At 40.5% G+C, this 12,575-nt stretch overlaps 1 protein-coding gene across 5 annotated transcripts in view; it reads left to right on the plus strand.

The window, feature by feature from the left end:
• Positions 1 to 12,575, plus strand: part of ADGRB3 (adhesion G protein-coupled receptor B3) — a 641,000-nt gene that overhangs the window by 388,392 nt on the left and 240,033 nt on the right. For all 5 annotated transcript variants that reach the window (XM_030555674.1, XM_030555672.1, XM_030555671.1 and 2 more), the window contains 2 exons: positions 3,823 to 3,969; positions 6,612 to 6,687. In XM_030555674.1, coding sequence (XP_030411534.1) covers positions 3,823 to 3,969; positions 6,612 to 6,687 — 223 coding nt within the window. The remainder of the gene's footprint in view (positions 1 to 3,822; positions 3,970 to 6,611; positions 6,688 to 12,575) is intronic.

Here is a 12,575-nt window from a genome sequence, read left to right on the forward strand (position 1 = left end):
CGGCTTTCTGCCCTGGGCCCCAGCAAGTCTAATGCTGGCCTTGCTTGGAGGCTCCCCCGAAACCTGCTCAAGGCCCTCTAAGGGGCCATGGACCACTGATTGAGAACTACTTCCTTAGACTATCTCTATAGTATGACCTAAGGATTTGAGTCCCCTATTCACTTACACACAACTGTGCTAGCTCTCATTAAGCTAGCACAAATATAATTAGCAATGTAGCCATGATAGCACAGGCAGAAGCAGCAGAGGCATGGCTTATCTAGGCCAATTGTTATGTACCTGCCTAAAACTGGTGCCTATGCGTATATGTAAGTATTATGTGTACAAACCAAAATAACAATTGGCCCACATCATTAACAAAAAAATCTTTGTGCTAGAGAGCAATGTATACTGTAGATTATGATAACAATGCATAAACTATATATGAGGACTTCTCATATTGTAAGTTAAATTATTATTACTCAAGCCAGTGCTCCCATACTTTTGTTCTTCTGGGACCCAGATCTTTTTTTCTTTTCTTTTGTTCTACCTTATTTTCTTTTTTTTCCTTCTTATTTGTTGTATAATTTTTCACTAAACTTTTTATTGAATATTATAGCTATTTGAGACGGTACATAATTGTTGTATTTCTTGGGATTTTATGTACATTTTACCCTTCTATATAAGTGCAAGAAAAATACCCAAGGATGTCTGAATTTCCATTGGTGTCATTTTTTTGTTTTATAAATTTAGCATTCAGGTCACAAGGTTTTGTTCTGGTGATTAAAAAAGTACATGTTGCTTTTGTTTCTACTGAACAGAGTGCTGAAATCAGAAAATTTGGATATAAAAGTATATGGTAATTGCAGCACTAAATAATTCAGGTACCAGTAGCTGGAGCATCATTCCTAATGCAAATAAAGCATACAGAGAACACGATAAAATAGAGTGAATAAAATGTCATTCTGTTTTATTCTCTGTGTAGGATACTTATGTAAGGAAATGACATTTGAGTTACTGGTATGTGAATGACCTGGCACCTGAATTACATGCAGGCTTCCCTAAATGCCCCTCTGATTTCAACACTCACATCACAGTAAACAGTTATTTTTTATGCTGCAGATTAAAACTGAGTCTGAGAACACTGAAGCATCATTTCACAATGGAAATGCAGCTGGTCATGCTCCAAAACTCTGTGATAAGTCACATATTAATATTCAATGTGGATGAAATTTAGTTTTAGAATTAAAGTATGATGTACCGCAGTGCTGAATATTTGTTACTGTACAGGAAGTGGTTCCCCTTTATGTATCCTGCTGGTATCTTAATAGGGACTGAACTTAATAGGGCCTCTGTCCAGATTCTAGTGAACTATGTACCCATATCTCCATTGCTCTAGTTGACATTAATGGACACACATTATGTGTAGTCTCGGCAATGTGGCTAAAGAATGACAGGGCGTGGTGTGATCTGATCATCTACACTGATCCCTACAGGTAGTCCTTTCAGAACAAGGCTGTAGCTTGTTCACAGTTGAGCTTGCATGGCTGTTGCCTACTTTCTGGCTAAGCAGAGAATTTCATTCTCCAGAGTACAGATCTGGCAACTTTCACAAAATTAAACTGAGAGCTTTTTGTGTGGTTGGTTTTTATTTTTAGGGAAAGAACAAATGGTCTAAACCACATATAGGATTATTTTGTATTATGAAAGCCATTAACTGAATGTTTAACTTGTGTATTATTAACCGCTTATCCTTAATGGCTGTTTTGGAGTCTTCGTGTCTGAGAAGTACTTAAGTATCATGATAGTGGGCTGAGTTAAAAATATATAGATAGGATCAAAGAAATATAGTCCTTGACCTTTAACATTTCACCATTTTCTGTCCTGCGGAATGAATTCCATTGAATAACATTGATTTCCTGTTTTGTTTTGTTTATCTGAAAAATGAGGAACAGCCTTCCAGATGCACAGATGAAATAGTATAACTTTAGAATGATAGACAGACAGATACTCTGTGACTAAAATAAGTATATGTGTTAAGGAGTGTGACCGTTAATTATATTACATGTAAAAAGCAACAGAGTCCTGTGGCACCTTATAGACTAACAGAAGTATTGGAGCATAAGCTTTTGTGCATCTGACGAAGTGGCTATTCACCACAGCTTATGCTCCAATACTTCTGTTAGTCTATAAGATACCACAGGGCTCTTTGTCGCTTTTTACAGATCCAGACTAACACAGCTACACCTCTGATGTATTACATGTATTTACTTTTGGAAACTAAATAAACATGGTTTTAAATTGGTTTGCTGTAAATTAAACTCTCTAATTAGGCTCCAATAACCAGGAAAATTTCCTTTATACAAGATTAATGTATTTAATATTGGAATTATAAAGTATGTGAAAAACATGCAATCCATTTTATGCTCCAATAATTCTGAAACACCTGAACTCTACCTTCTCCTCCCTGCACACAAACACACATGCCAACCAAAATTTGACAAGAAAAAACATTCCTCTAGGGCTGCGAATTTATATGCCAAATTGTAACCTAGAGATGATTTTAACTGTCACAATAAACCCCTGGTGATAGTTTTATAACTGAGAGTCTGGAAGAGCCTTGAGTACAACCTCACTAATATGATGCTGTAATACATAACCACTCTAATTTGGAACTAAGAGCCAGTTGTCAAATAATACATTTGTGGAGCTGGTAATGTTAACTTATTTTTCCTTTAAAATGAAATCCACGTATGAGATGCTTAATAGTTTCATACTTTAATTTTGCTGCTGTGATTATCTTTCTCTTTAACTCCTCTATGGAACACTTGTAGTGAAATTATTATGCAAATCACGGAATTGACCTCATGTGCAAATTGCACCAATTCTATTATCTCTGTCATAAATTAATTAGGAAAAGCATTGCAGTAGAATTGCTTATCATCATGGTTTACATTAGGAATGCAGCTACCTCCAAACAGATTGCTTATCATCTCTCTGAATGTGCATAAAGACTTGCATCACTGTCAGATGATTAAAAGTAGCCTGAATCTTACTAGACACTGACAGTGTTGCCATGGAGTTGCACTCAGATTTCAAGGCAAAGATAAAACTGATTTCTAGATAAAAAATGAGTTAAAAACAGAAAGAAAACTAAGATGGGTAAACAAAATTCCAAATTGCCTGTTTGTCTTTCTTTCTGTTCAGCTCAGTGATGTTGTGTATATTTAGTTGTGGTTTTTTAATTTAAAAAACCCATACAATCAATATTTCATGGTGAGGAATTGTTGTTTTAAGGGAAACTGATCATGTGGTATATTTTGTTATTCTGCTTTGCATTGAAACAACAGTAGCTTTTAGTATGTGAATCTCTTTAATGGGTCTGTCGCCAGATATTTTTGTGCCTGTGCAGAGGATAGAGGAACTGTTACTGCTGCATTAGCCTGATTCTAGCAGTTATATCTCCCAAAGCAATTTGAAGCATCCTCTTGCTTGTACTGTCACATTTAATAATTTCAGGATTTGCTCTGAAGACACAGCTCAGATATGTGCTTACATGTGAATTTCAGGGTATGAGCCAGCGCATTCAATAATCCTTGTTAAGAGAGTTAACATAAACTTGGCTGACAAGTGATAGAATCAATGCCATAACAGTAATCCACAGTAGAACTATCTAATAAATTGAAAATAAAATGTGTGGTCCCAGTTAATATCCTTATAAATTTTCATTTTATATGAAATACAGTATTGTACATTTTTGTTACTACTTTACTGTTATGACCTCTTAATAATGCTTTGAAGAGTAAAACACGTTTTATTTGATTTTATGATTTCTCTTAATAGTGGCTAGCATTCAGAAGCTTCCTGCAGCATCTGTTTTAACAGACATCAATTTCCCAATGAAAGGAAGGAAAGGAATGGTTGACTGGGCACGAAACTCAGAAGACAGAGTTGTCATTCCAAAAAATATCTTCACTCCAATGTCATCAGGTAAAGAAGCATTCAGGTTGTCAAGGTATTTTTCCCAATTTGAACTTTGGGGTCCAAAAAATGGGGACCTACATGTACCCTTCTAAGCTTAATTTCTAGCTTAGATCTGATAGCGCTGCCACCAACCAGAAATTCCAGTGTCTGGTACACTCCCTGTCCCCCCAAAATCTTCCCTGGGGAACCCAAGACCTAAACCCGTTGGGTCTTAAAACGAAGAGAAATAAACCATTCCCCCTCCTTTCCCCCTCCCAGACTTTCCCCTCCCTGGGTTATCCTGAGAGATTACACTGATCCAAACTCCTTGGACCTTAAAACAGAGAGGAATTAACCTTTCCCCCTCTCCTTTTCCCCTACCAATCCCTGGTGAGTTCAGACCCAATCCCCTTGGGTCTTAAACAAGGGGAAAAATCAATCAGGTTCTTAAAAAGAAAGCTTTTAATTAAAGAAAGAAAGAAGTAAAAATTATCTCTGTAAAATCAAGATGGAAAATGTTTACAGGGTCTTCAGCTTATATAGACTAGAGGGACTTCCTGCCCCTTAGCCTGAGATGCAAGTTACAGCAAACAGAGGTAAAACTCCTTCCAACAAAATACACATTCACAAGTTAAGAAAACAAACATAAGTCTAATCCGCCTTTTCTAGCTAGTACTTACTATTTTGAACATGAAAGACTGTTTCAGAAAGATTGGAGAAACCTGGTTGCACATCTGGCCCCTCTTAGCCCCAAGAGCGAAAAAAGAACAAAACAAACAGCACAAACAAAGACTTCCCTCCACAAAGATTTGAAAGTATCTTGTCCCCCCATTGGTCCTCTGGTCAGGTGTCAGTCAGGTTCACTGAGCTTCTTAACCCTTTACAGGTAAAAGAGACATTAACCCTTAACCATCTGTTTATGACACAGGTATTATATTTTATTAGAGGATAAGTGTTTATTTAATAGTTAGACTGAGGAAACTGGGAAGTATGGACTCATCTGGCTAGTACTTAATGTCCTAGTGCTTTTGCTAACAATCTCTAAAATGAGTCTTATAATAATAATAAAAATACTTACCCAGCCTTAAATATATGTGGTGAATCTTAATTAAGGTAGGTAAAGAACTTTCAGATTCTTGAACAAAAGATCCTGTAGAAGTGCAAAGTATTTGCTTCATTGTATTGCCAATATTTTCAATATTCAGTATTAATTCATGTCAGGCAAAATCTTGGGATCCAGTTATTCTGCACAGTGGTCTCCTTGCAAACATATGTTTATAGATGACTTATAGCTATTCTATGCATTGCCCTGGTCCTACAATCGCTGTGATAGCAGGGCCAATCTTCCTCTACCAAATTAGAACATCCTAAAGGCTGATCTGACTTGTACTGGCTAATCCTCCCCAGAATAGTTACACAGGTTTTAGGGACAATATATACTAGTGGTGCGGTGCAAATAAGCCGCATTAGAGTGTCTGCTCCATTCATATTAAAAAATGGCCCCTAAAGATAGTTTCTCTGGATATATCAGAATGAAGACAAATACATTGGAAAGCACTGACAGAGTTTACTACATACCGATGGATCTTATTGAAGAGCAATTCTAAATAGATAACAGGGTATGGATCACTTGATCCATCCGTTCTGTTCATTTCCTCTGAAGCACCTGGCAATGACAGAAGACAGGATACCTGGCTACATGGACCTTTGGTCTGACTCAGTATGGCCGTTCTTATGTCTGATATGTTCTAACATTATAAACAGAGTTCTGCAGAATATATTTCACAACAATGATGATTAGGGCCTTACCAAATTCACGATCCATTTTCGTAAATTTCACAGTTATAACATTTTTAAAATCTTGAATGTCATGACTTCAGATACTTAAATTTCACGGAGTTGTAAAAAAGCATGAATATGTATTGAAAAACAGAAAAATATAAACATGTAAAGCCCTTAAGTCAGCATTTCTCAAACTGGGGGTCCCGACCCAAAATGGGGTTGCAAAGCTATTGTAGCAGGGTCGCAGTATTGCCACTCTTACTTCTGGGTTGCCTTCAGAACAGGGTAGCTGGAGCGTGGCAGCTGCCAAACAGGTGCTGATTTCTGAAGGCAGCGCCACTACCAGGAGCAGCACGGCCTTCAGAGCTGGGTTCCCAGCCAGCAGCCGTTGCTCCCTGGCCACCCAGCTCTGAAGGCAGTCACTGCCAGCAGCAGGGCAGAAGTAAGGTTGGCAATACTACTATGCCTTACTTCTGTGGTGCTCTGGGTAGCGGCACTGCGTTCAGACCTGGCACCTGGCCAGCAGGCCCTGCTCTCCAGCCACTCAGCTCTGAAGGCAGCACAGAAGTAGAAGTGTCAATACTGTGATCCTTCTACAATAGGCTTGAGACCCCCTTTTGAGTTGGGACTCCCAGTTTGAGAAATGCTGTGTACTTGTATATACTTTTACTCTATAGTATAAAAGAGTATCGTACATGGTGAAAGTACACAAAAGACCAGATTTCATGGGGTAGAGCAGATTATATGGTCTGTGATGCATTTTTCATGAATTTGGTAGAGCCCTAATGATGATTTCTTTAAAAATAAAACATATATTGGAATGATAAATACTATCTGTAGAGGCATGTGCTGACTAAGATATTTTTAACTTTTGTTTCTTATTTTAGAACTGGATGAATCCACTGTATTTGTGCTTGGAGCAGTGCTGTACAAAAATTTAGAACTTATTTTGCCCACTTTAAGGTAAGAAACTATTAAGATATGCGACATAAATTACATTACTTCAGGGACATGACTGTAGGAAATCTCAAGGACCATATTTGTTTATGTAGTTTTTTATAGTATAATATAAACTTTTTACAGCTATTATTTTAAAAAATAAAATTGTCTTTCTTTAAAGCATCATTGTGTATACTATGTTAATGACTTGTTAATCATATTGCTATATTGTAAATGTTGTTTTTTCTGAACTTTAGCTTGGGGGACAGGGGTTGGGGTAGGAAGGGAGTTTCCTTTGTAAGTATGAAAGCTGATGGATAGTTGTAAAAAATACTCAGGCTTCATGTACTTGTACTTAAAACTGATTCTCATCAGTTTAGTGAAAGTGCTCTGGCAAGGATATACTGATTGTGCCTGGCCTCACTTTCAAGAAAGCCACCACCCTTAGCTTCCAGATACATTTTCAATTAAATTGCATTAGCAGAGGAAAGTAGGGTTACATGAAGGGACTTTTTTGAAAAGAAGAAATGCGTACACCTGTACAGCTCAAATTCTTCAGTTCTGAGATCTGCACAAGTATCTAAATAGAAAGGGAAAGCTCATTTTACTCCCAGGCAGCCTAAAATACTAGAAACCAATATTCTCCCTTTTCTTCCCGCACCATTGAATCAAATACCTCCATGTTTTCACACAGTCTTATGTGCAGTAGCTACTAAAGATATCTTTTTTGTTTCACAATCAATCAATTAACATTGTTTCATAATAGTTATAAGTGAAGTAGAAACCCCAGACACTTTTCTCTCCCTTGTCAAGAGTTGGAGTGAAATCATGACCAAAAGGAGATAGGAGAAGAATATGCAGATTTTTTTTGCCAATGATAATCTGAAAAAAAATAAGAAGAAAAAAGAGGTTAGTCCTGAAGAAAATAGCTTCCCAATTAAGTTTTAATGTGTTCTGCACCTGCAGTGGCTAGCCACTGCTTTTTTAGGGTAGACATCTCTACGCAGTGCACCATTCTCTTCGCCCCTCCATACTTTAATTAACTAAATGTCAACATTTTTCTATTTGGCATGCTAACTCCTGAAACCAGGAAAGAAGCCAGGAAGAGTTGTTTATGGAAGCAGTTTCTCTCTATTATTCCACACTCTGAGATGTAGAGCCAAATGACTATCATATTCAGCTGTCTCTGGAATACCTTAGGGAAAGTCTGCCAGCCACGGAAGAGCATCAAGGTGGCCATGAATCATTCAAACTTTTATTTTATAAAGAGCTATCAATGGCCAGGCCCTGTCAGCACTCCTAGCTTCTTAATTTTAATTTATAGAAAACAAGTCTGGACTACTGAAGTCCATCCATCTGCACATTCAAAGCTATTCAGGGCACTCCTCTCTGTACTCTGAATGGATAGGAATTAATGACTCATTGCTTCTCCCATTGAGGTTGATGGAAAAAATCCTAAACTGCTAGATTTCTTCGGTGAGTGATTGGGTCCTAAATGTATAGTGAACAGGGCATTGTGAGTCTTGAAAGGAGTACAGCTATTTTGCATGTGATTTTTGCCATTCACTCTGCTGCTACTTTCAGCTGGTTCTTGGCTTCCACAGCAAGCTGATGTCACCTCTGAACAACTGATCAGCCTTCCATAAAAAGTGAGCTTCCAGGCCTGTGTGGCTTGGTGCTTTAAGTGTCTTTATTTATAAATAAAGCCTTTAGAACTGCAGATGAGATGATACAGTTATCTCCTGATGCCCCACAGTGTGTTCTGTGTAAATAGAGTCAACTTTTGAGCTGCCCATATTGTGATACAAATTCTGCAAATGTGGTATTGTGGGTTATGTTTGTGTATGCACATCAGGAATAAAAACCTAGTATGTGTATAAGACCTTCTGAATGAGGACATTAGTATCTTATGTAGATTGTTGCACTTCATCAATATTTATTGTGAGCGGAGAGCAGAGGACAGGCAAACAGAGGGAGTTTGCCTGGGAACCATCTGAGAGTAGCTAAGGTGAGTGCTGCATTAGGGGATTGTGTTGTGAACTGATGGGGTGAATATCCGAGTGTTTGTCTGCTGTGACCATTTGTTTGACTAGAACTAGTTGCAGGGACTGTTTGACGGTGTGCTTGTTTGTTTGAAAAGTGTGACGGACCGTGTGTGCGTGCGTGTGCGTGTGTGTGTTTGTTTGAAAAATGTGAATTGGGAGTGCTTTGTTCCAGGTGGTCCTTGAGTAGTTGATTAGAGGGAAGGCTTTGAGCTGGGCCAACTGCTTCGAGCCTGCAGCCTTATAAAAAGGCAGCCAGTTGCGAACTGAGTGAGCAACAAACTGAGGACAGGCAAATGGAGGGAGTTTGCCTGGGAGAGTTCCCACAGAGTGTCTTTGCCTTTCAGGCTTCTGTGAAAAGTAAATACAACATTTGAGGATGCTTTTAGAAGGAAGACGTGGATAATGAGTGATCAGCTGTTGTGACCTGCACAGGATGTTTGTCTTTCTCCCAGAGGATAGAAGTGACTTCATCATACAAAGTGCAAACTGGTCTCCATATTAGAAGAGAAGGTTAAAGGACTAAAGAAGCAAGTATCAGCCTTGCGTTGCATCAGAAAAAATGAAGTCAGCGTTTGGTTCTGGAGGCACAACATGCCAAAGAATCAGAGAGGGCAGTGCAGAAAGGGGAAAAAATTGGCAGAATGTGACCTCCAGAAAAAGAATGAGGACAAACCATGTACCCCCTATGCAGATAGAGGTAAGCTCAGGCTCTCTGCACAGGTACTACTGCGGAGAATGATTTGGAAGAGCCATCTGAGGGAAGGGATCAGAAGGAGACCCCATCAACCAGAAGGCATGAGATGCATTGTCTTAGGGATGGGGGTTCCACAACCACCAGTCCCATGAGGAGGAGACAGGTGGTGGTGGTTGGGGACTGCCTCCTAAAGGGGACAGAGTCATCCATCTGCCAGCCAGACTGAGAGACTCGAGAAGTGTGCTGCTTGCCTGGAGCTAGAATTCAGGATGTGATGGAGTGTCTGCCGAGACTGATCAAACCCTCGGACCTCTACCCCCTCCTACTTCTCCGTATGGACTCCAACAATACTGCCAAGAATGACCTTGAGCAGGTCACTGCAGACTACATGGCTCTGGGAAGAAGGATAAAGGAGTACGAGGCACAATTCATGTTCTCATCCATCCTCCCCGTTGAAGGAAAGGCCCAGGTAGGGAATTGAATTGTGGAGGTAAATGCATGGTTGCGCAAGTGGTGTTGGAGAGAGGGCTTTGGATTCCTCGACCATGGTTGTTCTGGGAAGAATTGATAGGAAGAGGTGGGATCCACCTAACAAAGAAAGGGAAGAGTATCTTCACAAGCATGCTGGTTAACCTAGTGAGGAGGGCTTTAAACTAGGTTCACCAGGGGACAGTGACCTGAGCCCTGAGGTAAGTGAGGAAGTGGGATACCAGGAAGAAACACAAGGAGGAAGATGCAACAGTAGGGCCTCATGATTCATACTGAGAAAGCAGGACAATCAGCTAGTTATCTTAGGTGCATGGACATGAACGCAATAAGCCTGGGAAACAAGCAGGAAGAATTGGAAGTCCTAGCAAGGTCAAAAAACTATGATGTGATTGGAATAACGGAGACTTGGTGAGGTAGCTCATGTGATTGGAGCACAGTCATGGATGGGTATAAACCATTCAGGAAGGAAAGGCAGGGGAGGAAAGGCGGAGGAGGTGCACTGTATGTAAGAGAGTAGTATGATTGCTCAGAGCTGCAGTATGAAACTGAAGAAACGCCTATTGAGAGTCTTTGGGTTAAGTTTAGAAGTGAGAGCAACAAGGGTGATGTCATGGTGGGCGTGTGCTATAGACTACCGGATCAGGAGAATGAGGTAGATGAGGCCGGATCTTTCCGGATCAGGAGAATGAGGTAGATGAGGCCCTGGTTCTAATGGGGGACTTCAATCACCCTGACATCTGCTGGCAGAGCAATACTGCAATGCACAGACAATCTAGGAAGTTTTTGGAGAGTGTTGGGGTCAACTTCCTGGTGCAGCTACTGGTGGAACCAACCAGGGGCTGTTCTCCTCTTGACCTGCTGCTTACAAACAGGGAAGAATTGGTAGGGGAAGTAGAATTGGGTGGGAACCTGGGCAGCAGTGATCATGAGATGGCTGAGGTCAGGATCCTCACAAAAGGAAGAAAGGAGGGTAGAAAAATACCCTGCACTTCAGAAAAGCAAACTTTGATTCCCTTAGGGAACTGATGAGCAGGATCCCATGGGAGGCTAATATGAAGGGGAAAGTAGTCCAGGAAAGCTAACTGTATTTTAAAGAAGGTTTATTGAAGGTAGAGGTACAAACCATCCCGATGAACAGAAAGAATAGCAAATATGACAGGCGATTAGCTTGGCTTAAGAGTGAAATCTTCAGTGAGCTTAAACACAAAAAGGAAGCTTACAAGAAATGGAAACTTGGACAGATGACTAGGGAGGAATATAAAAATATTTGCTTGAACATGCAGAGGTTTAATCAGGAAGGCCAAAACACAACTGGAGTTGCAGCTAGCAAGGAATGTGAAGGGTAACAAGAAGGATTTTGTACAGGTATGTTAGCAACAAGGAAAAGGTCAGGGAAAGTGTGGGACGCTTAATGAATGGGGGAGGCAACCTAGTGACAAATGATGTGGAAAAAACTGACATACTCAATGTTTTTTTTACCTCGGTCTTCACAGATGAGGGTCAGCTCCCACATTGCTGTTGTGGGCAACACAGTATGAGGAGGAAGTGAACAGCCCTCAGTGGTGAAAGAACAGGTTAAGGACCATTTAGAAAAGCTGGACATACACAAGTCCATGGGTCCAGATCTAATGCATCGGAGGGTGCTGAGAGAATTGGCTGATGTGATTACAGAGCCATTGGCCATTATCTTTGAAAACTTGTGGTGATTGGGAGAGGTCCTGGATGGCAAATATAGTGCCCATCTTTAAAAAAGGAAAGAAGGAGAACCTGGGGGACTACAGACCGGTCAGCCTCACCTCAGGCCCCGGAAAAATCATGGAGCAGGTCCTCAAGGAAACCATTTTAAAGCACTTGGAAAAGAGGAAGGTGATCAGGAACAGTGAACACGGATTCACCAAGGGCAAGTCATGTTTGAACAACCTGATTGCCTTCTATGATGAGATAACTGTTTCTTTGGACGTGGGGAAAGCAGTGGATCTGATATATCTTGACTTTACCAAAGCTTTGGATACAGTCTCCCACAATATTCTTGCCAGCAAGTTAAAAAAGTATGGATTGGATGAATGGACTATAAGGTGGATAGAAAGCTGGCTAGATTGTCAGTCTCAATAGGTAGTGATCAATAGCTCGCTATCTAATTGACAGCTGGTATCAAGCAGAGTACCCCAAGGGTCTGTCCTGGGGCTGGTTTTGTTCAACATCTTTATTAATGAGCTGGATGATGGGATGGATTGCACCCTCAACAAATTTCAGATGACACTAAGCTAGGGGGAGAGTAGATACACTGGAGGGTAGGGATAGGGTTCAGAGTGACCTAGACAAATTGGAGGAATGGGCCAAAAGAAATCTGATGAAGTTCAACAAGGACAAGTGCAGAGGCTTGCACTGCTACAGGCTGGGAACCAAATGGCTAAGCAGCAGGTCTGCAGAAAAAGACCTGGGGTTTACAGTGGATGAGAAGCTGGATATGAGTGGGCAGTGTGCCCTCGTTGCCAAGAAGGCTAACGGCATATTGAGCTGCATTAGTAGGAGCATTGCCAGCAGATGGAGGGAAATGATTATTCCTCTCTAATCGGCACTGGTGGGGCCACATCTCGAGTATTGCATCCAGTTTTGGACCCCCCACTATAGAAAGGATGAGGACAAACTGGAGAGAGTCTAGCGGAGGGCAACTAAAATGATTA

Source organism: Gopherus evgoodei, chromosome 3 (assembly GCF_007399415.2).
Source record: "Gopherus evgoodei ecotype Sinaloan lineage chromosome 3, rGopEvg1_v1.p, whole genome shotgun sequence".
NCBI lineage: Eukaryota > Metazoa > Chordata > Testudines > Testudinidae > Gopherus > Gopherus evgoodei.